Below are 25048 nucleotides of genomic sequence, written 5' to 3' on the forward strand. Positions count from 1 at the left end.
GGAGGGAAGAAATGAAAAGTGATTGGATTCATGATATTTTTGAGGGTAACACAAAAAATGTTGATAGATGATAAATGTTACAGGGGCGGAGTCTAGGATGACTCAGGGTTTTTTGCCCGAACAAGTAGAAGAGTAGAGCTCAATTCTTTACTGAGATGAGGAAAGGTATGAGAGAAACAGATTTGGGAAAGATATCAACATTTCAGGTTTTAATATACTTGTAGGTATAACGTTACAATATACATAGGAGAGTGGTGGGCAGAGCCAGAGAGGGTGGTTTTGGAAGCTTGTGATAAATTTGAAGGGTTTTATACATGTATGAAAAAATGGAAGCACACATAATTTATGCATGTAATTTGGAAACAGATGTAGCCTATGAGATTGATGTATGTATGTGTTTATATAATATATGTGTATACAAACACACACACACACACACACACACAAATAAATAAATAATGTTAGTATTTCAGTGAGCCAGATAACCTGAATAAATATTATCCTAATTTTAGGTTATTATCGAATCTTTCAGGTTTTGCTGATAATAGTAATTATTCAATAACAGAAGAATTGTCAGTGTATCACAACAGTAGACGAAAACCTGCTGAAAAAACAAATCAATCATCTAAGAATATTGGGGAAAAAACTGTACCATTTAAAGGGCAGAAGAGAACTAATCCAGGCTGCTCAGGAGCACAGAAGATTGTAAATGCAAAAGATACTAGAGAAATTATTGATGATGATGAAATTGCTGGTTCTTCCCAGAATGAGTCATTGGAATGTGATGAGAAAGACATGACTAAGAAGAAAAGCCTTAATCATTCTGGGTAATGTTTGTTATGTGTACAATGTAGCTATTTTTGTCTTCAGCATTTAATAGTTTCTCTATGTTGTTTAATCATTATAGAGAGGCAGTTTAGTATAAAGGTCTCTGCAGCCTGACAGACCTGGTAGTCAGGCTCTGCCATTAATTAGCTGGGTGATGCCCCAAGCAAAGTGTACTCTGAATTTGTTTCCTAATATTAAAATAGGGAGTCATATATGGCATGTGGGATGTGAGTGATAAATTTAATGTAAATATTGCCTGAGAGTTGCTTCCTTTTTCTTTTTCTTACTGTGATAAAAACACATAATGTAAAATTTGCTATCTTAATCATTTTTAAGTGTACACTTCAGTTTGCTTCCTTTTAAGTGAGGTTAATGTGATTTTAATCATTAAGAATACATCATAATACTTCTCCCCCTAAGATGATAATAGTTAATATATTTCAAGTGCTTATTATTTGCTGAGTACTTGCTGGGTGCTTTCAATGAATTCTTATCAGTCCCAACAACCTAAGTGAGTTAAATATTGTTCTTAATGTTTAATTTTTGCTTTTGATATAGATGCATTTCTGCTTATGATACAGCATTCATTCAATAAATACTAGGTTTGTGTGAGAACCTGCAAGGTGTTTGGAATGTACTGACGTGAATGACAGAGTGTCCTAACGTATATTAGTGTATGACATTATGGTGCAAAAAGATACCCCATACACATTCTATTTAACTTTTTCACACTATTCTCGTATCTCCTTTCTCATTCAGTTTCTTTTAATGGAATATTTCAGATATGCAAAAATAAAAGTAATTCCTGATTCCCCATAATTTCACTTAAGAAGCAAAACATTGTAGTGGCCATTGGAATCCCATGTGTACCTTTGCTGAGCCCATTCCTAGTTTGTTGAGTGCTTTTATCAAGAGGTCAGATTTTGCTAAATACTTATTTTGCATCAATTGAGATGAGCATGTGATTTTTGTTACTGATACGTTGTATTACATTCATTAGTTTTCCAGTGTTAAACCCAACTTCATCTCTGGTATAAATCCCATTTGGTCATAATATATAATTCTGTTTATATGTTGCTAGATTTGGTTTGCTAATATTTTGTTGAATTTTTGTGGTCTATAGTTTTCTTCTGATATCTTTGTCTAGTTTTAGTATCAGGATAATACTAGTTTCATAAAATGAATTGAGAAGTACTCTTCTATTTTTTGAAAGAGTTTGTGAAGAATTCGTATTCTTTGAATGCTTCGTAAAATTCAGCAGTGCAACCATCTGGGCCGGGACTTCTCTTTCTAGGCTGTTTTTTTGATTACTCATTCTCTTACTATAGGTTTTTTGAGATTGTTTATTTCCTCTTGAATTAGTTTTGGTAATTTGTGTGTTTCTAGGAATTTGTTATTTTCATTTAGGTTATATAGTTTTTGGCATATGATTGTTCATGGTATTCTCTAATAATCCCTTTTATTTTCTTTGACTCTGATGGTAGGACCTAGAGGGACAGTAGAATCTATAGGAATAAACTGTCAAAGAACATTCAGAAGTTTGCATGCTCTTTAGTTATGTTGCGTGCAAATTCTTCTCTCACTATGATAAGAATAAGTTGGTAAACTGAGTCAAGAAACAAATAGAAACATAGGACTTGTAAGAGAGAGGTGAGAGAAGAGAGGAAATCGTGCAGTCTAGGAATAGTGTATCTTGTTTGCATATGAGTATATCGGGGGTAAACTATGTAATTAGCTGGTAAGTACCAAAAAGATGAGACTGGGCCCTTCTGAACACCCTACTATACCCCAGTAGGCTGTTTAGGGGTATCAGAGAAAACAATTTCAGTTATTTGTGGATTTTAAAAAAACTATGCTAGATTAACTGTGATATACATAAGCTGCCAGTCTGTAATGTGTCCCAGTGTCCTGTCATCACGTCCATCTTAGGCCATTTCCCTTATCAGAATTTTTCAAATTTAGAACTCTTGGTAGGTCCTAGAATTAAATTTCCTTCCTGGGCTGGTTGTTGGTCCTAGGACCTGAACAGGGTTAGTGATATTTGTTTGTCTACCCACTTATATATTGTGTTTAGAATAAATAGTTTATGAAGAAATGTAAACAGTTTAAACTTTTCATTTTTATAGAGTTACAGGAAGCCCCAAAGATGAGAATATTGTGACTGCACAAAATGTTCATCTAAAGCCTCAGACCAGGGGATATCCGTGCAAGACACCAGAGGAGGCTGATTCGGATTCTGGAGAGCCTAAGACTTTAGTTTTGGAAGGAAGGTATGAATGTGTTCTAAGGATAATGGGATTTCCTCACTATGTTAATTACTCATTGCTGTGTAACAAATTACCCCAAAGCTTAATAGTGGCTTGCAAACATTTATTGTTTCACAGTTTCTGTGGGTCAGAAATCTGGAAGTCTTTGCTGGTTAGTTTTGGCTCAGGGATTCTCATCAGGTGTTACATTCAAGATATCTATCTGGTTTGCATTCCTTTGAAGTCTTGACTGGAACCAGAGGATTTACTTAAAAGGTGGCCCGATCACATGGCTGTTAGTTGCAGGCTCGAGTTCCTTGTAATGTGGCCTTTGCCATAGGGCTGTTCAATATGGCAGCTGGTTCTTCACAAAGCAAGTGACCTAAGAGAAGGTGACTACAGTGGACGTCATAGTGCCTTTCAATAACCTGGTCCCTGAAATTGCACACTGTCACTTCCACTTAATTCGTTAGAAACAAGTCACTAAATACAGACCACGTTCATGGAGAGGGTCGAACTCGACCCTACCTCTTGAAAGGAATAATATCTAAGAATTTGTGGCTATATGTTTAAAGCAGACACACTCAGTGAGCAAACCAAATTAACCTACTTTTATAATACCTGAAGTCACACACACACACACACGCACACACACACACACACACACAAAAGGAAGGAATGGTAAATTATAGCAGATTCTCACACTTTTAATGGATGGCTAAGATTTCTTTGTCCACTATTTGCTGGGTGAGGACTACTAGGCCTATAATAGGTTCATAATAGGAGGAAAGGGATCTAGGACTGAGATAAGCTGAATCACCTCTGAACAATTTCTGGACTATATTTTAAGTTCCATTTGATTGTGGTAGTTTTTTTTTTTTTTAAAAGCTGATTTCTAATTATTTCCTATAATTTGATTTTTATTAAAGAATGTTATTTGATTTGACTTAAATTCATAACTCTGATCCATGAGTTAGTTTAAAGGATTATAAAATAAAGTTTTTATCATGTTTGACAGTCAGTTATAGAATTAAATCGTATATTCTTTATTTTGTGCAGCAAGTAAGTATATTAGTGACATAACATTGCTATTGGTTTTATAAGAAAAAAAAGCCTTTGTTACTTTAGGGGAAAAAGGACCATTGAGATAGATAATTAGATATATGCATTATAAAAGCACAAATTTTATGGTTTACTTTTTTTTCTTAAGTGGACCTTTTAGGCTCAAGAATTATTTAATGTCTGGAAAGAATAATTCTGATGTAGATGATGAGGAAATTCAGCAAAGTTCAGGTAAGTTATTGTTTATTTTCTACTGTCTTGATGTTTATGGCATTATGCGTATGGAGTTAGGTATGTGATGTTTTATTTAAATTATAACCAATGTCAAATGTATATTGAATACTTACTCTTAAGAGCCGAACTCTATTAGAGATTTGTAAGACCTTATATCTAGGGGAGAGATTGAAGGAGGGAGGAGAGAGACAGAAAGAATGAGACAGATGAATGACAATCCTTTCTTTCAAGTAGGACATAATAAAAAAATTGGCACTTAAGATATCTACTACTTCCAGGGTTAAAAATGTTGATAAGGGTATAAATGAAGCAAGATTAGTCATGTATTGATTTCTAGAGCTGAGTAATAGTTGAAGCAGTTTCATTATACTATTTTCTCTATTTTGAATATGTTTGAAACATTCCATAATAAAGTTTTAAAAATACATCTTTATGGAGAGTTTTATAATTTTCTTATGCCCTTTAAAGAATATGTGCTTGGAATATAATCTGTTATAATGTTTTTTTTCCTTAAATCACCAATTACTTTTCCTTTTAAATCCTTTTTTTCTTTCTGTGTTTAGATGTGTTTTTATTATTTTTCTCTTCTAAGTTGAATGCTTCTATATTTATTTTTCTGCTTTTTATCTGGTGAAAAAAAAGCAGTGAATATTCCTGAGTATGATGTTGGCTTAATTTTATAGGATTTTCTTTTTTCTTCTCAATGTAGCTTCTTCTTCTAGTGTACTCTAAATTATAGTGCTTTTTCTTTGACCCGGGAGTTATTTAGAAGTACATCTGTCAAGAACCTAGTCTCCAGAGTCAGGAATCTGGTATTGAAGCCAGCTCTACCACTTGTTAACTATATTAACTTGAGTAAGAAATTTCAGTGTTCTTAGCTTTAGTTTCGTTATTTATAAAATGGTGACATAAATTCCATTACCACAAATTGGTATAAGGATGAATAATTCCTTGCTTAGTTTAATACCTGGTATATGTTAAATGTTAATGTTAGCTATTATTTTACGATGTGTTTTGTTTTGTTTTGCTTTGTGTTAATAATTTCTAGTTTCATTTCATTATTCTAGGGAACTTTGGCCTGTAGTATGTATTCTTTGAATTTATTAAGGTTTTCTTCGTGTTCTAAAGTATGCGTAGATCACATAAAATTCATGGAAGAATTTTGAAGGTCTTCCATGGATCCTTGAAAAAGAGAAAAGTATTTTTTGTTTATAGATAACGTATTTTAAAATATGTATCCTCTCATTATTTTGTTGATAATGTAAATGGATGTATGTTTTGGAATATACTTTGAATATTTATGGAACTTATAAATGTTTATGGAATATTATGGAATACTTACTATGTATTCTAGGAGCTAGGAATATGATAGTGAACAAAACTGACAAAAATTTCTGCCCTCGTGGAGCTTAATTTCTGGGAGGCCAGGACAATAAAAAAAGATAGCAGAATTTATGATTTGTTGGATATTGAGAGTAGAAAAATAAAGCAGGGATTTTAGGGTGAGAAATGGGGCTACAGTTTTAGGTAGATGGGCAGAGAAGGCCTCACTGAGGAAGTGATTATTTGAGCAAAGATATGAAAGAGGTGAGAGTGCAAATGCTGCAGCTGTATGGGAAAATAGTGCCCCAGGCAGAAGGAAGATCTGGGGCAGAGTTCTGATGTGGTAAAGAGTCTGTTCTAGTGGAGAAACACCACAGAGACCAGGAGGGCTGGAGCAGAGGAAGAGATGGATAGAGTAGTAGGAGATGATATCATAAGGTAACAAGAATGAAAGATCACAGACGATGTTAAATGCTGTTGCAAGGATTTTGGGCTTTTACTAAGAAAGATGGGAAGCCATTGGAGAGGAGAGGCATGATGGATCTGTAAACAGAATCACTGTGGCTGTTGTGTTAGGGATGGACTGATGAGTTTGAGGGGGCTGGTGTAAGGTTGAAGCATTAAGATCAATTGATGAGACATTAATAATCCCAGTGAAGGGTGGTAGCTTGTACTAGAGTGGTAGCAGTGGAATGTGGAGAGCAGTAGTAGGATTTTAGGTGTTTTTGAAGGTAGAGTCAACAGGATTGGGATGGATGGGATGTGGGGTGTAAGAGAAAGAGAGGTATCCAGGGATAAAGCTTTTGGCCTCAGCACCTGAAAGAATGGTGGTGTCATTGCTTGATTTAGAGAATACTAGGGAAGGAGCAGATTTTGGGGAGAAGAATAGGATTTTAGATTTGGACACGTTACCATTTTATATTATTCTGATCCTTTGTGTCCTTACATTTGATTGTGAAGTTTGTGAAGTGTTTTCCGCTGCATTGGTCTGTTTCTCCATCTATTTACTGCAGTGTGTGATGTATGTTTCAGTGCCGTTTTTGAGCATATGTGCTCCTTCATGTGGAATGTACATGCTTTGGTATTCGTGGCGCTCTTCATGTTGCGCTTAACGATGCTTTTACCTTACAGTCTGTTTTGTCTAATGTTAATATTGTGATCTTTGCTTTCTTTGGTTTGTTGTTGTATCTTAGATTTTTGTTCACCCTTTTACTTAAACTTTCTTATAGAACTAAAACAAAGTGGGTTAAAAATAATAGCACGATTGGATTTTTATTTTTAACTTGCTTTGTTGGTATTTTTTTCTTTAATGTTTAACACATTTACACTTATTTTCATAACAGTTATGCTTGATACCTCTTTGTAAAGTTGGTAGATATTCTCACATATGCTAGCAAGAACTCAGGAATTTTTCAACACAGTTGAACAACTAGTCGAATAGTAAAAATAATCTTGAGTTATCTTTTTTCCTTTAAACTATCTGGCTATTGCTCTTTTACCTCGTGATAGCTCATGCTAATGAGTAGAAATTTGAAGGTAGCCTTATTTCTTTTTTCCTTTGTCGATAGCCTGTTTTCTTCCATCCCCATGCTTACTAGGATTCTTTAATCTTTAGTTCTTTAATTCTTTTAATTCAGGAGTTTTGTCTGTTGCTTTTTAAAAAAATACATTTTTTTGAAATACTTTTAAACTTGCCCAGAAATCCTATATCGTCTTCATCCATATTCCACAGTTAACATTTGTTTCATCTCCTTCCCTGTCTCCCCTACATATGTTTATACATATTAATTATCATTAGCCTCTTTTGAACTATTTGAAAATGAGTTGCAGACATACTATGTGTATGTGCAGACACAATGCAAGACAAGAACTGAATCACCCTTCAACCATCCAAGTCAGGAAGTCAGCATTAATATAACACTATAGTACACCAGGTCCTTGAATAATACTGTTTCATTCAATGTTGTTTTGTTACAATGTTCATAAGAAAAAAAATCGATTCCTGACCTGGGCCACTGTCTGTGTGGAGTTTGCATGTTCTCCCCATGTCTGCATGGGTTTTCTCCAGGTACTCTGGTTTCCTCCCACATCCTAAAGATGTGCATACTAGGTGACTTAGCATGTTTAAATTGTCCCAGTCTGAATGTGTGTGGGGGTGTGTGAGTGGCCCAGTGATGCAAGGACATCCTGCAGGGTTGGTTCTCACCTTGAGTCCTGAGTGTCCAGGATAGGCACCAGCCATGTGTGACCCTGAACTGGCATAAATGGGTTGGAAAAGAATGATATCACTTGTTTTTGTTAATCTTTTCTGTTATGTATAGCTAATATTTATCAGTGTTTAATATCAGAAGTGTTTTGGGTCTTAATTTAGAAGTTTGTGGATTTATTTTTTGTGATCAGAAATATGATATAGGAACTTAATTCTTATTTATATCAATTAGCCTAGGGTAAAATTCGTTTCCTTATATGTTTCACTTACAGTCACAGTTTCCAAGACCTTATCTACCACCTTAAGTGAGGGCTTAACGATATTCCTTCACTGATTGCAGCTGGTTTCACCAGCAGTGCCATCAGTGTTCCTTTTTCTCTCTGGTTCAGGATCCAATCCAGGATCCTGGATGTCATTTAGCCCTCCTGTTCCTGCAGTTCCTTCAATAAGGAACTGTTCCTTAGGCTTTTTCTAACTTTTCTGACCTTTACATTTTTTTAGAAAGTACAATCTTTTTGTTCTTTAGGATGACCTTCAACCTAGGTCTCTCTGATGTTTCTTCTCGATCAGATGCCAGCCATGCACATGTGACAGAAACAGTGCAGAAGTGGTGCTGTGATCTGTGTGCATCAAGTTAGGAGGCGCACAGTACTGACCCATCTCCTACTGGTGATGTTGGTCTTCATCACCGTTCAAGTTATTGCCAGGTTTCTCTGCTTTAAAGGTACAGTTTTTCTCTTTCATAATTGATTGTTTGTGGAGTGATATCCTGATGCTGTTTCAGTAACTCCTTCCTTTTCAAACCTCCACACCAATCTTAGCCTCTGTTAAAGGCTCCCACCTGAATTATCAGCCACTAATGATGATACCAAATTATTTCCTATTTCCTTAATTATTTTGTTAGCTTTCTATAAAAAATTGTTTTTCTTACCCCTTCTTCTTTATTCATTATTCATCTATTCATATTATGGACAACTACTGGGTTTCTATTTTATTCGATGGGTTTTAATCTTTATCACTTATTCTGATAAACTAGGCCTTATTTGGCCAGTAGATGTCTTTTCAACTGGTCCCTAAGTCCTTTCATCAAGTTTCTATCATGTTTTGAATACTGTTTCATTTCTCAGCATAAGATGTTCTAGGACCCCTGCCTCAACTCTGGAATCAATTATTTTTCTTAAGGAACCAGTTACTTTCTAGAGGAGGATGGCATTTAGATGCTCAGATCTGAGTCCTTGGTGTGCTTATTGTTGCTGGGATATCATTGCTCCTAGGTTTTTTTAGTGGATTAAGATACAAAATGCATACTACACACACACATATATCTACATTATACATACACAAGCATCTATATCTATTTCTGTATTTTCATTTAGAAATCATGAGTCCATGTCAATATGTCCAATTCCAGTCCAGTACCTTTGACTTTCCCTTTTCCATTTTTATAAAACCCTTCTGAGATAGTGAGAAACCTGGCTCCCGTTATCCACAGTATATTTACTTATTTGCTTTGTTCCTTCTCTGACCCCACCAGCTGCCTCCAAGGCCCTCTGCTGTGGGAAAATTTTCAACCATAAACTAGCCTTCTACTTGTTCTAGTGGGGATTGAATGAGAAATTGGATTTTTTTGTGTGTGACAGATTTGTTGAGATATACTTTACATATCATGTAATTAAACTATTTATAGTATATAATTCAATGGTGTGCTACGATCACCACAATAAATTTTAGAACATTTTCATTACCCCCCACCCCCCAAAAAAAAGAAACTTTATATTCTTTAGCAGGCACCTTCTATTCTCTCAATCCCCACCCGAGATTAGGTATCCACTAATCTACTGTTGATCTCTATAGGTTTGGCTGCTCTGGAGTGGGAAATTAGATTTTATGATCACTAAAGTTTCTTCTAAACTAGCAATTTTATGAAGTATCTAATTCAGTCATTCTTAACAATCTCTTGCTATCATGGACTCATATGAGAATATATAATGAAAGCTTAGACTTACTTTTAAGGAAATATATAATATATACAAAAGTGTATGAAAAATTTTAGGTGGTTCATGGACTTTAAGTGTTCCAGTTATGTATTGCTGTATAACTAACCACCCAAAATTTAACGGCTTTTAATACAATCGTTTTTTATCTCTCATGGTTCTATGGGTTGACTTGGCTTAGCTGGGCAGTTCTCACTTGCTCTTTCATGCATTTGTATTATAGTTCAATGCAAGCTACTGGGGTTGCAGTAATTTGACAGCTTGACTGAGCTGGAAGTCTAAGAGTCCAAGGTGACTTCTTCACTTGCATATTTGGCACCCAGTCAGGGTGACTGGAATAGTTGGGGGCTGGCCAGGCATTTCTTTTCCTCCACATGGCCTTCTCATGTAGTTAGGATGGGTTTTCTCACAGCGTGGCAGTCTTGGGGTAGTGAATCTTCATATATGGTAGCTGTCCCCAGAGTGAAGTTGTAAGAGACCAAGGTGGAAACTGCATATCTTCTTGGGACTTAGCCTTTGAAGTCCCAGAGCATCATTTGTGCTGCATTCTTTTAGTCAAGCAAGTCATGGCCAGTAGAAATTCAAGAAGGGAATTAGACTCCATTCTCGATAAAGAACATTTGGGCATAGGAAAGGAAAGAATTGGTGGCAGCTGTGTTTAGATGCTACTGACCACACTAAAGTTGAGAGCCCTTATCTACTTAGCACACTGCTAAATTCAGTACAGTTGTACTATTTTAGAACTTTAAAGATTATAGATTATATTATTAGCATTTTATTTGTTAATTATCACACCCTGCATTTTTATCTGCCCAATGGCTTATTTCACCTGAAGTCCACAGCAATAGGAAACCTGTTTGTTTTTCATTTTTTTAAGAGTTCCATTCAAGAACAAGACAAACAAATGAGAAACAGAAACTCATAGACACAGACAATGGTTTGGTGGTTGCCAGAGGGTCAGCATTTTCAATCTTTAGTTGCAGGGGGCGTAGCCAACCATCCCATGTGGGAATTGAACAGGCAACCTTGTTGTTGAGAGCTCGCGCTCTAACCAGCTGAGCCATCCGGCTGCCCCTCCAGAAGGTCAGCAGCAGCTTGTTGTCTTCAATCTAGTTACGGAGGGCGCAGCTCACTGGCCTATGTGGGAATCAAACAGTGAACCCTGTTGTTCAGAGCTCACGCTCTAACCACCTGAGCCATCTCACTGCCCCTGTTTTTTATTTTTAACTACTATGTTCTTTAGATATATTCATTGTACCAAAATCTAGAGAGATGTTATACTGTTTTTCATTAGTCTTTATTCCTCAACAGTGAAAAGCAGAAGGAGAAATAAAATGCATTGTCAGGTCAAGTTTTATTTAATATACTTATACTGAAGTTGACCAAGTAATACACTTTAACTCAACATGGAATTAGTAGTCATAGTTCAGGATGTTACCTTTTGTGTTTTGCAGATGACTCACGAGTAACAAGATCTAAAATAACACGAGAGAACAAAGTACATCACAAATTAGGTAAAATTATTTCTGTCTTTTAATATTTGCATATTATAAAACCTCTTTCTAAATATAACTTAATTTTTCTCAAGCAGGGACAAATATTATTTGAATTAATTGGCACATACATTAAAACTACGTATTTTTTTTTTTTTTTTTATGAATTTCATGGTAAAACATCACAGGCCACAGAGTTTCTTTGTTATCCACTAATCAATCCTGTAGCCCTCACTCTTTGTCCCATAATAAGGAGCATGATCCCATATAGGTTAAGCATGTAGGATGGAGAATTCTTTATAATTTCTAGCTTCTAGGTAGATGGTATCCATGACAACTTTTCCTCCCATTTTGATCCAGTTCATTCTTAAACAAAATAAAAGTAGTGTGGGGACAGAGCCAGGAGTGCAGTTCCCAGGCTCTTGGCCCCACGTGGAAAGGTGCTGGCTCAGGTAGTAAATGGCCATCAACTGTGATTGGATGGCCATCAGCTGTGGCTAGTTGGCCGTCAGCTGTAACCAGTGAGCCACTGGCCACTAATATAACTACTGTGGCTACGCTACCAGCAAATGGGGGGCTAGCAAGAAGATGGTGGCTGAGCTAGCGAGAACAGATTTCAGTTAGCACGGCGGAGTGTGGGTTGTGGATTGCAGAGAAGTGGACGGCAGGTTGCAGATAGTGTGGCTCCTGCTTCCTGTGTCTCCAACCCAGCCACTAGCGGGAATATCGTGGTATGACTCCCTTGTCTATGGCTCTGTGGGTGTTCCTTTTGGCCGCATGCATTCTTATGTGGGGAGTGGGACCAGAGACTCCGCCAGACACCCTGCATGACAGTAGGATAGGTAAGTAGTAAGCTGGGTGCTGGGGCACTCACCTAGAGGCCCATGTGAGGATTAAAACTCTGTGGTTCCCAAAGAGATATTTGCAGATCAGGATTCATAGGACCTAACACCTTGTGGGACTGGAGTGGCTTTTTATGTTTCTCCCTATACTTGGGGCTGTGGATGCTCCTGTGCTTATTGTACCTGAAGAGAACCATTAGGAGTAAAGCTTTCTCTAATGGCTTCAACCACAAATTCACATCTCAATGTTTTGCCAGCCCTCTGAAGAAAGACTGCTGCTATACTTTGCAGTGCTTAATGTTTGTCTTTGAGTGGAATGATGAAGAGTCAGGAGTAGGCAAAGAGAGGCAAAACGTCCCTGAACAGGACGTCCAGCAACCAGAGAGGAAAATCAAGCATTATGCATTAAGAACAGTAGTCAGCTTCTGGTGAGCCATAACTTTTGTGGTAGATGGATAACAAGTTTAACAGAAGAAACATGAGCACTTTCAGAGATTGTTATAGCATAGCAGACTTTCTGGTACTAAAATGTCATCATTTTTTAGTTTAAAAAGTCAGCAAATGAACTGAAAGTAGAAATAGTCACTGTTGAGAGCTCGGTTAGTAGCTGATGTTGACATGGAATTCCTGTATTCTTCAGATCAGAAATACAGAAAATGGAAACCATGAGGAAAAAAGATATCTAATGGAAATAACATGGAGAGAGCAGACAAAATATGCAAATAATAGGATTTCCAGAAAAAAAGAAATGGATGAGAGAAAACAGTTTAAGAAACTTCCCTCGATTAAAGATAGGCTTTAATTTGTGGTTTGGTTGAGTTTACCAACTACCACTCATAATTATTGAAAAAGATATACCTCTAGACATAAATGACTAAAGTTCCTAAAGTTTCAGGATAGAGGGAAGTGTCCAGAGAGAATGTAAAAGTTAAATGACTCGCACTGCTTATCTGTGTTAACACTGGAAGAATAAAATAATATCTATAGCCTACTTTCAGAAATGTATTACAATCCAATAATCTTACATCTCCCCAAGGTATTTTTCTTTCTGATAATCGAATTTATTTTTCAGATAATGTAAGATTCACTTTAGTATCTTCCACGTAAAATACTCATGTTAGGTATTCTAACCAAGTATCATATAAAATAAAACTGAGTCCAAAGAGAGGAAGCAGTGGTACTGAATGATTCTAGAAATATATTTGGTTAAACTTAGATAATGTATATTTGTTTTTTACCGCTGTGTACTAAATTACCACAAACTTAGTCGCTTAGACAACCCATGTTTATTATCCCATGATTTCCGTGGGTAAGAACCCAGGCATAGATTGGCAGGGTCCTCTGTTCAAGGGTTTCATATGCTGTATTCAAAAGTGTCAGCCTGGGCTGTGGTCTCATCTGAGGCTCAGGGTCCTTTTCCAAGCTCATGTGATTGTTAGCACACTTTAGTTCCTTGAAACTGTAGGACTGAGGTGCCTGTTTTCTGTCAGCAATTGGCCACTATTTTCACCTTCTGGAGCCACCTGTAGTTCCGTGCTGCATGACTGTCTCCATAGACCCCGTCACAGTATGGCAGCTTGCTTCTTCAAAGTCACCAAGAAAAATTTCTCTCTGCTGCTAGATAGTGTCTAATATGGATATTATTATATACACATAAATAAATAGAAATAAAATAGTAGGGCAGTGTTAATATTAGGCAAAGTGGAATTTAAGTGCTGAACAGGACTAAAAAGGACATGTAATGATGACATGAACAATTTATGAAGATAGAAAAATCGTAAACTCTTATGCACCAAGCAACCAGCAACTAAAATGTATAAGAAAAAGCAAGGAGATTTTCATTTAAAAAATACAGTTAGAATGGGAGATTTCGATAAGCTATTTTTAGAATTGGACAGCTCTAGCAAACAAAAAATAACAGGAATTTGATTGTATAGCCAACAAACTCAACTTAGTATATGTAACTTTATATTGTTGAAATAAAATGAGTAGATATGTGTGTTATACATACAAACATATGCACACTTGATTACTCCCAATGTATAGATTTCCTATTGTGGAGCATTTAGATGGTTTTCAATTTAATTTTTGTTTTCTGTTTCTGTTATAAACAGTATTACTATGAATGTTCTTGTACCTAGAGTTTTGTCCATTTTTGTGAAAATTATTGTAAACTCATTTTCTAGTCATTTTAATTTCTGAGTCAGTATTATAAGTATTGCCAAATTGTCTTCACTTTACATTTCTACTTACAATATATGAGAGGTCCTGTGTACCTTTAACATCATTAACATAAGGTATTATCAAGTTTTTAAATATTTGCCAAGCTAGAAGCCCAGTTTTTCATTGGCATTTCTTTAATTATTAACACAAATATGTCTTAAAATTTGTTTTTCTAGTGTTTTGTACAGAAACGTTATTAGTGTTCTAGAAGGTAATATCAATCTTTCCGCTGCAAAGTATCATCCAGCTAAACATTTGTATGTGTACATTTTTGTCGAATTTTTTTTGCAGTATTGCCCTCCAACACACCAAATGTGCGCAGGACCAAGAGAATACGATTGAAACCTTTGGAATACTGGCGAGGGGAGCGAGTAGATTATCAAGGAAGGCCATCAGGTAAAATTTATGCTTTAATGTCTAACAATGAAAAATGATCATGAGGATTGCTACGGTTTATTTATGTATATTACATGCCAAGCACTGTCCTACATATTTGCATGCATTTCCTTGTTTAATCATCATCCCCCCAAATTGTGACAAGACTCAAATCTGATAACTACAGAGATGTTGATTTCATTTTCTTTTTGGTAATAATTTGAAGTGTGTGTGTGCCTTTTTAGGGTGCTACTATTTCTATATAACAAGGTTTCTAATTACATAAAATTAAGCATTAAATCAGAACATGAGAAAATTATAACTGGCAAAGATTAAGTATTCCCATTATTTTTCTCAGCCCCAGTTCTTTTCATATGTTTCTACAGAAATGGTAGAGGGTGGGCAAGAAAGTATAGTCATTGTTATCTTGAAGTTATTTCCTTTCTTTGATGGATATATCTAAGTTTAAGAACTAAACTCACATGTGGATTACTATAAATAGTTCATTGCTGGCCTCTTGTTTGTTTCTTTTAAGCCTTCACTGATGCCTGTTGATTTCATTCAATCATATTTCATCAGTGCGTCTAGGTTTAGGATAGCAGAGACATTAGTGAAATTGGTTGGTATTTGTGTTATTTGAATTACTAGCTGTAGATGTAGTAATAATAATGTGTTCTTTATACTTTGAAATTGTTTTATTAATGTAAAGAATTCTGTTTCATTTCACTTCCCCGGTATGATGCTTTTATCTTTTTTGTTATTAAATTTCAGGAGGATTTGTGATTGGTGGAATACTGTCCCCAGACTTAATACCATCTAAAAGGAAGGCAAAAGGAGAAATGAAAAAAGTCAACAAAACCGTTAATAGGAAAAGGATCTGTCTTGATAACGATGAAAGAAGTATGAACTTATTCCTGAAAGTAACTTTTAGATTTTATTATAAATAACAGTGCTTTGAGAAGTAGCTCTTTGCAAATTTACCTCTGAAAACTTCAGATGTGATACATTAGGGTAAATTCACTCTTTTAAAAAAATTTTTATTAGAATTTATGGGGTGACATTGGTTAGTAACATTGTAGGTTATAGGTACACAATTCTGTAATACATCATCTATATATTGCATTATTCACTTTTTAATGTCCTTTTTCCTGAAATTTTGAAGGTAAACTGGTTTTCTTTTTTTCTTTTTAATTTTTAAATTTATTTTTCAATTACAATTGACATTTAGTATTATAATGTATTGATTTCAGGTGTACAGCATCATGGTTAGACATTTATATAACTTACAAAGATATCACCCCGATAAGTCTAGCACCCATCTGGCACCACACATAGTTATTACAATATTATTGACTATATTCCCTATGCTGTACTTTACATCTCCGTGACTTTTTTGTAACTGCCAATTTGTTCTTCTTAATCCCTTCACCTTTTTCACCCAGACCCCAACAACCTTCCCATCTGGCAACTATCAGTTTGTTCTCTGTGTCTATGAATCTGTTTCTGTTTATTTTGTTTTTTAGATTCCACATTTTAAGTGAAATCATACAGTATTTATCTTTCTCTGTCTGACTTATTTCACTTAACGTAATACCCTCTTGATCCATCCATGCTGTCACAAATGGCAAGATTTCTTTCTTTTTAATGGCTGAATAATAGACCATTATATTTGTACCATATCTTTATCCATTTGTCTATCAGTGGACATTTTGGTTGCTTCCGTGTCTTGGCTGTTGTAAATATGCTGCAGTGAGCATAGGAATGCATATCTTTTTGAACTAGTGTTTTGGATTTCTTTGGATAAATTCCCAGAAGTGGGATTGCTGGGTCCTAAGGTAGTTCTATTTATAATTTTTTAAGGAGCCTCTATACTATTTTCCAAAGTAGCTGCACCAATTTGCAATCCCACTAAGAGTACATGAGGGTTCCCTTTTCTCCACATCCTTGCCAACATATTTGTTGATTTTATGATGATAGCCATTCTGACAGGTGTGAGGTGATATCTCATTGTGGTTTTAATTTGCATTTCTCTGATAATTAGTGACATTAAGTATCTTTTCATATGTCTCTTGGCCATCTGTATGTCCTCTTTGGAGAAATGTGTATTCAAGTCCTCTGCCCATTTTTTAATTAGATAGTTTACTGTCTGTTGTTAAGTTATATGACTTCTTTATATATTTGGGATACTAACATTATCAGCTGTATCATTGCCAGATGTATCTTCTCCAGTTCAGTAGATTGTCTTTTCGTTTTGTTAATGGTTTCCTTTGCTGTGCAAAAACTCTTTCGTTTGATGTAGTTCCATTTGTTTATTTTTCTTTTGTTTCACTTGTCCGAGTAGATGTATCCAAAAAATATCACTAAGAGCAATGTTAGAGAGTTTACTGCCTATATTTTCTCCTAGGAGTTCTATGGTTTTGGGTCTTACATTTAAGTTTTTAATATATTTTGAGTTTATTGTTGTATGTGATGTAAGTTTATTGTTGTATGTCATCTAAGTAGTTTCATTTTTTGTATGTGTCTGTCTAGTTTTCCCAGCACCATTTATTGAAGAGACTGTCTTTTACCCATTGCATATTCTTGTCTCTTTTGTCATAGATTAATTGACCATACAGGTGGTGGATTTATTTCTGGGCTCTTTATCTGTGTCTGTTTTTATGTCAGTACCATGCTGTTTTGATTACTATAACCTTGAAGAACAGTTTGATATCAAGTAATGTGGTACCTTTGTTCTTCTTTCTCAAGATTGCTTTTGCTATTTGGGGTCTTTTGTGGTTCCATATAAATTTTAGGATTATTTGTTTTAGTTCTGTGAAAAACACCATTGGTATTTTGATAGGGATTGCATTGAATCTGTAGATTGCTTTGGGTAGTATGGATATTTTAAAGGTGTTAATTCTTCTGATCTATGAGCACAGTTTATGCGTCCATTTATTGGTATCTTCCTAAATTTTTTCCTTCAGTGCTTATAGTTTTCTAAGTACAAGTCTTTTACATCCTTTGTTAAATTTATTCCTAGGTATTTTATTTTATTTTTTGATGTAATTTTTAATGGGATTGTTTTCTTAATTCTTATTTTTGATAGTTTGTTACTGGTGTATAAAGATGCAACCAATTTCTGAATACTAATTTGGTATCCTGCCACTTTAATGAATTCAGTTATCAGTTCTAATAGTTTTTTGATGGAACTTACAGGGTGGGTTCTCTACATGTAGTATCATGTCATTTGCAAATAATGACAGTTTTACTTCTTCCTGTCCAATTTGGATACCTTTTATTTGTTTTTCTTGTTTGATTGCTGTGGCTAGGAGTTCGAATACTAAATCCGTATGGTGTAGTGTGTCATTTATGGCTATTCTTTCCTTGTTGATTTTCTGTCGGGTGTTCTAAATGGATGATCTATCCATTTATATAAGACCCCAACTATTACTGTATTACTGTTGATCTCTCACTTTATGTCTGTCAATATTTGCTTTATATATTTAAGTGCTCCTACATAGGGTGTGTAAATGTTTGCAAGGGTTATATTCTCTTGTTGGATTGATCCCTTTATCATTGTGAAATACCTTCTTTGTCTCTTGTTAGAGCTTTTGTTTTAAAGTCTGTTTTGTCTGATAAGCATTGCTATCCCAGCGTTCTTTCCGTTCCCATCTGCATGAAATACATATTTTTCCATCCTTACTTTCAGTCAGTGTGTCTTTCAATCTGAAGTGGGTCTCTTGTAGGCAGCAGATGTATGGGTCTTGTTTTCTTATACATTCAGCCATTCTATGTCTTTTGCTTAGAGCATTTCATTTACTTATATTAAGGTAATTAGCGATAGGTATGTAATTATTGCCATTTTATCAATTGTTTTCTGTTTGTTTTTGTAGTTCTTCTCTGTGTCTTTCTTACTCTCTTGCTCTCATCTCTTGTATGTTGATGACTTTCTTTAGTTTTGTATTTGTATCCCTTTCTCTTTATTTATTCTGTATCTCTTATGGATTTTTGGTTTGTTTTTACCCTGTGCTTGATACATACCAAGCTATGTTTATTGCAGTCTATTTTAAGTTGATGGTCACTTATGTTTGAACTCCTAATAAAATCGCTACCATTTTTACTTGCCCTCTTTATGTTTAGGTTTTTATCATTTTTAACCCTTTTGTGCGTATTCCATAATTTACTGTTGTAATTATACATGATCTTCGTACTTTTGCCTTTTAACCTTTATACTAGCATCATAGTTGGTTGATCCACTGCTTTTCCTATGTGTTTGACTTTTTCGGTGAGAATTCTTTTCTTTCGTATATTTTCTCACATTTTTCACTTTTTTTTTTTTTTTTTCTCTCCTCTTTAGAAGTCCCTTTAACATTTCTTGTAATACTGACATGGTGGTGATGAACTCCTTTAGCTTTTTTTTTTTTTTTTGTCTGGGAAGCTCGTTATCTTCCTTTGATTCTAAATGATAGCCTTGCTGGATAGAGTAATCTTGGTTATAGGGTCTTGCTTTTCATCACTTTGAATGTTTCTTGCCAATCCCTTCTGGCCTGCAGAGTTTCTGTTGCGAAGTCAGCTGACTATCTTATGGGTGCTTCCTTGTAGGTAACTAACTGCTTTTATCTGGCTGCTTTTAAGGTTCTCTCTGTCTTTAACCTTTGGCATTTTAATTATGATGTGTCTTGGTGTGGGCCTGTTTGGGTTCATCTTGTTTGAGTCTCTCTGCTTTCTGGACTTATATGTCTGTTTCCTTCACCAGGTTAGGGAAGTTTTCCATCATTGTTTCTTTACATATGTTTTCAATCCCTTGGTCTCTCTCTTCTCTGTCTGGTATCTCTGTGATGCAAATGTTGTTAAACTTGATGTTGTCCCATGGTCTCTTAAACTATCCTCACTTTTAAAATATATTATTTTCTATTTGCTGTTCGGATTGGGTGTTTTCCTCAACCATGTGTTCCAAATTGCTGATTCAGTCCTCTCTTTCATCTGTTCTGCTATTGATTCTTACTAAATAAAAATGTATTACTTTCAGTTATTGTATTCTTTATTTCTGAGGGATTCTTTTTCATAGTTTATATTTCTCACTGAGAGTTCTCACTGAGTTCATCCTTTCTTCCTCTCAGTTCATTGAACATTCTTATAACCATTGTTTTGAACCCTGCATATTGTCTCCAGTTTGTTTAGTTCCTTTTTTGGAGTTTTATCCTGTTGTTTCATTGGGACATGTTTCTTTGTCTCCCCATTTTGGTTGCCTCCCTGTGTTTGTTTCTACATATTAGGCAAATTTGTTAATCTCCCAGTCTTGGCAGGGTGGCTCTATGTAGTAGGTATTTTGTGGGCCCAGTGGCACAGTCTCCCTGGTCACCTGATCCAGTTGCTCCAGGCGTGTTCTTTGTGTGGATTTTGTGCGCCCTACTGTTGTAGTTGAGCCTTTATTGTTGATGGAACATCATTGGGTGGGATTGGCCCTCAAGTTGATGGTCTGTGAGGACTGACTGTGACAATAGAGTATGGGCTGACACCACAGAGCGGGATTCCCTGTAGCAGTGTTCTAGTGCCTTTTTAATCCAGTGTTTGGGTATGTTATTTGTGGAGCCAACTGGGTGATGCTTTGGTGTGGTCTGAAGCTGGCTACAAGGTGTGTTGGTTTTGGGGCCTCTTTTGAAACTCTCCGGTGTAGGCTTAAGTCAGTTGTTACGTGTACCCGGCTTGAGGCCACCTGCTAAGAACTACAAAGTGATCTGTGGTTGTTAGCTGTGTGTGCTGGGCTTGGAGGTGCCTGGCAGAGAGTCTGCTGCACACTGAGGCTGGCTGCCACTAGTGTTGGATTTGGGGCCACTTAGCAAGAGGTAAAGGACATGCTGAGACAAGCTGTTGCTTATTTTGGGGTTTGTGAACCTTTGAGAAATTTTAGGAAAGTTCATAGCATGGGCTGAGTACAGCTGCTCGCATGGAACAGCTGCTGAAAGAAGTTCAGGTCAGGTGTGTGTGTTCAGTAGATAGGTTCTCGGAATCACCAGGGTGGTGAGTGGTGTCAGCCAGGTTAAGGGAGACACAAAATTGGTGCCTGCCTGCACCTGCAAGCTGTGTGGGGAGGTCTCAACAAAGGAACAATGGTACCTGCCAGTACTTCTTTCCCTGATACAGCTGCCCCTCCAGTCCTCACTTGGAAGCCAGATAATATGTCCCTGGCCCGTTTTGTGCTGCTGTCTTTTTTCCGGAGCTTAGGGCCAGTGTTTGTGAGTGAGTGACTCTGTGGTTGGGATTTTTAAGAGGATGTGTGCGTCTCCAGCAGCCCTCAATCTTACCCAGACAGAATCCCTGCTGATTTTCACAGCCAGACATTGTAGGGACTCTTCTGGGCACTGGTGCTCCGGACTAGGGACCCCAGTGTATGGCTGGGATCCCTTGTTCCTCAAGGGGGAACCTCTGCAGCCAAGATATCCCTCCCGATTCTGAACTGCCGCCTGTGGTTATGAGACTAGCTCCTTTCGTGTTCTCTGTTCCTCCTACCAGTTTTCATGTGGCCTCTTCTTTATATCCTTCATTATAGGTGTTCTGTTCAGCTAGTCTTCGGGTGGTTCTCCAGGGTGGGTTGTTCCATAATCTAATTGTAATTTTGATGTATGGATGGTGGGTGGTGAGCACAGCAGTTCCATACTTTGCCTTTTGACTAGAATTCCAAACTGAGCTTATTCTTAAAAGCAAAAGTGACTAAAAGCATAGTATAAAACATCTCCACATGAGTAAGTTGGCCTGTCAAATGAAGCTTCTCTTCTTTATGCCCAACTATGGTTAAAACACTCTTTTTGGTGAATTTTTTTAAAGTGTATTACATACATCTAGCTCTCTTAGAGAATATGCAAAACATTTAACTTCTTGATGATGCAAGAGTTTCAGAGTTGTCATGTTATAATAGGCGTACAAAAATAAGAAACTTAGGATGTTTTGTTTCTATATTAAATTTTTGTGGTTTTGGGGTTATTGTTTATTGGAATGTTTATCCTATTTATAAATAGGAGTGTTATCCTTTTTATAAATAGGAAGAGATTTTTATGCTTCTGGTAATTTTCCTTTACAACTTGTCCATAGTTTTATTTCATATTAGATTTTTTTTAATTGAAAATAACTTTAAGCAGTTTGTATATTAGTCATATTTTATAATTTATTGGGCTGACATTGGTTAACAAAATTATATAGGTTTCAAGTGTATAGTTCTGTAATAACATCATTTATATATTGTATTGTGTGTTCCCACTCATCAGTTGTATTTCTCTTACAGAGAATAAATTAGTGGTAAATCTGAATATACCTCTGGGAGATCCTTTGCAGCCAACGAGAGTTAAGGACCCAGAAACAAGAAAAATGATTCTCATGGGTAAGACCAGGGATAATATTGAAAATGCTTAATTTAACAGCCAGTAAGGACAAACTGCTGGCTTGATGACTGGCTTGTCTACTTTCTCTTTCTAGTTGTTTGAGAGCCAAAATCCTGTAGAGGGTCTAATTCCAATAAGCAGCCTATAAAAGTACTATTCTGGGAGAGCATTGATGGCAAACAACTTTCAGGCAGTAGACATATAGCACCATGCATTTATCCTCTGGGATATAAGTGCTGCCCTCAGGAGTGTTGCCTCCTATAACAAGTTTTAGGCCTCCTTTGACCAGGAGGACACATAGTGACAAGGGTTGTTTATGGGGAATTATAGCAAGTTAGTTGGCAGACACCAGGATGCACTCTTACTAGGAGACCAGGAAGGGAATGTGGGCAGGATTTAGATAACCTTGGCTGTGAAATGCCAGTAATGGTATCTGGGACATGAAACCTTTGGGGGGATGACTAGCAAGGGCATCAATCAGCCAAAGAAATACAATGCTTAACCTTAGGGCCAGCAAAAGGTCCCAGAAGCCTCCTGCTATATTTAACAAGCATCTAGTTTACCATGGGAGGTCCCAAGGGATTTGCTATAGTGTGATGTAAGTAGGGGAAAATCAGGTATTTACCAACCAGGCAATATTTATATATAGGAAATGTTTAAATGCTTTACAACTGTTGTGACTATGCCTGTGAGTATCAAGGACTATTTATCCTAAGAGGACAAGTCGGTTAAACTAGAGAGACAGTAATAGTATTCACACTTAAAATTTTGGCTGTAAAATAGGTTCCATTTGACTTAACAAAAGTTATTTCTATATTTAGATTGTTTATTTGGTAGCAGAGGTAGAAGTACAGAAAATTTTGTTTAATGTAGTGTCTTAATTGAAAAGATTGCTATACTGTACCAGGTTTGAAAAGTTGCGTTGTTAAGGGTTCGTCACTTTTTGTTTGTTTCTTGAGTCTGTGTATTTTATGTATCTTGTAAACTGGGGGATTACTAACATCCCCAAATATCCAAGAAAACAGTCAGGAGCTGATGATAGAAGAATGTATTAATTACAGAACTGGAAACGTTTGTAAGTAAAAGGGAAATTTAAAAGGGAGATAGTAATTTGTGAGCATCAGTTATAACTCGGGTTACTTAGAGCCTTTACCTGATAAATAAAAAATTGTTATTTAATAATCAATTAAGCACAAACAGCGGAACCTATGATGATGATAAATTTATATTGTGGACTATATTACACTTTTTTAAAGATACGGAATTCTTTCTTGTCTCTTAGCTACTTTTGTTTTTCATTTGAGCTATAGTGGAAATAGTAATGTTGACATTATATGAGGTGTGATAAAAAAATACGGTGAATGCTGCTGCCAGGTGCCATCCAGGTGATCTTAATTGTGTTTTTTGACCTTGATGGAATTATGTGAGCTGAGTTTATACCCAGGAACACTACGGTGAACTTATTAGAGCTTTTGAGAAACGTGCATAGAAAATGGCCTGAGAAATAGGCAGACGGTTTCATCCTCCATCATGACAATGTTCCGTGTCACAAATCACTTCTGGTACAGCAATTTCTGTCACATAAAAACATTACGGTGTGTCCTCATCCACCTTGTTCACCGGATCTGGCACCGTGTCACTTCTGGCTTTACCTCAAAGTCAAAATGACTATGAAAGGAAAATGTTTTGAATCAATTCAAGACATTGAGTCAGCCACAACAGCACAATTTAAGACACCCATGAAACAGGACTTCCAGAACTGCTTCAGAAAGTGGCAAGAACTATGGGATAAGTGTGTTTGAAGCAAGGGGGAGTATTTTGAGGAGGATTAATGGCAATGCGTCTTTTACTGTAATAATTTTTTTTTAATTTAAACATTCACTGTATTTTTAATCACATTGTAGTATATTAATAGCTAACACTTAGTTTGTGTCAGTGTTTTAAATACTTTACATAAATTAACTCATCTGATATTTACAACTCTAACATAGATGAACTATTATTTTCCCATTTTATAAGAAAGGAGTTGGAGGCACAGGGAGAGAGGATAAGTAACTTGGCTAAGGTTATACAGCTTGTAAGACAAAGATAGGATTTGATTTCTGGCATTCGAGCTCCAGAGTCAACGATCTATGGCAGGTTTATATCTAGAAATAACTATTGTAATTATAAGTGTGTATGTTACATGATAGAGCAATGTCATTGTTATTGCTTTATATTTATATTAATATTTTCCTCTTAGATCTTTTAAGGCCACGAGATACATATCAATTTTCGATTGAGCATGGTGAGTTAAAAGTGTATAAAACATTGGATACACCCCTTTTTTCTACTGGGAAATTGATATTAGGGCCACATCAAGAAAAGGGAAAGCAGCATGTTGGCCTAGATACATTGGTGAGTATATTTCTCCATATATTTATGTTTTGCTGTTGGTACAGTTGTCATTTATTGGGCATGATGAGGCATTACAAATGCTTTTTCCTCAGAAATGATATCTTATTACCATAGTGCACAAACAATTTTTTTATTTGTTAAATCTGTTTAGAGTCAGTCAATGGTTATTTAAAAGTTCTTTTTCTGTGTATAGCAGTGTAGCCTTGCGATTTAGAAATTTAAGGAATGGTCTTTATGTAAAAGAATCTTAGAATATAGGTTTGCACAGAAACCATTAGAATTTTAGAACTAGAGGAGATTATTGAGATGAAGTCTAAATCTCATTTCTTCCACCATGCAGTTTAGCAATAAATAGGTTAAAAGACTTCTTCAAAAATCATGTAATTAGTTAGCAGCAGACTGAGGACTGGGAGCTAGTTGCTTTAATAAGTACTAAATAATATATTCACTGTAAACAGCGGTATTAT

General features: G+C 36.0%; 1 protein-coding gene across 5 annotated transcripts in view; it reads left to right on the top strand.

The window, feature by feature from the left end:
• The window catches only part of CENPC (centromere protein C), a 62267-nt gene that overhangs the window by 27401 nt on the left and 9818 nt on the right, over nucleotides 1-25048 (top strand). For 3 of the 5 annotated variants that reach the window (XR_012493705.1, XM_019748069.2, XM_019748068.2), the window contains exons 10-17: nucleotides 533-827; nucleotides 2955-3098; nucleotides 4285-4367; nucleotides 11351-11410; nucleotides 14746-14850; nucleotides 15601-15729; nucleotides 22088-22183; nucleotides 24427-24581. Coding sequence is in view for 2 of the 5 variants with exons in the window: in XM_019748069.2 (XP_019603628.2) it covers nucleotides 533-827; nucleotides 2955-3098; nucleotides 4285-4367; nucleotides 11351-11410; nucleotides 14746-14850; nucleotides 15601-15729; nucleotides 22088-22183; nucleotides 24427-24581 (1067 nt within the window). In the remaining 3 variants the exon portion in view is untranslated. Of the gene's footprint in view, nucleotides 1-532; nucleotides 828-2954; nucleotides 3099-4284; nucleotides 4368-11350; nucleotides 11411-14745; nucleotides 14851-15600; nucleotides 15841-22087; nucleotides 22184-24426; nucleotides 24582-25048 lie in introns of those variants that run through there. The other 2 variants (XR_012493707.1, XR_012493706.1) reach the window with 2 other exon arrangements.

Source organism: Rhinolophus sinicus, linkage group LG02, assembly GCF_036562045.2.
Source record: "Rhinolophus sinicus isolate RSC01 linkage group LG02, ASM3656204v1, whole genome shotgun sequence".
In the NCBI taxonomy this organism is placed as follows: domain Eukaryota; kingdom Metazoa; phylum Chordata; class Mammalia; order Chiroptera; family Rhinolophidae; genus Rhinolophus; species Rhinolophus sinicus.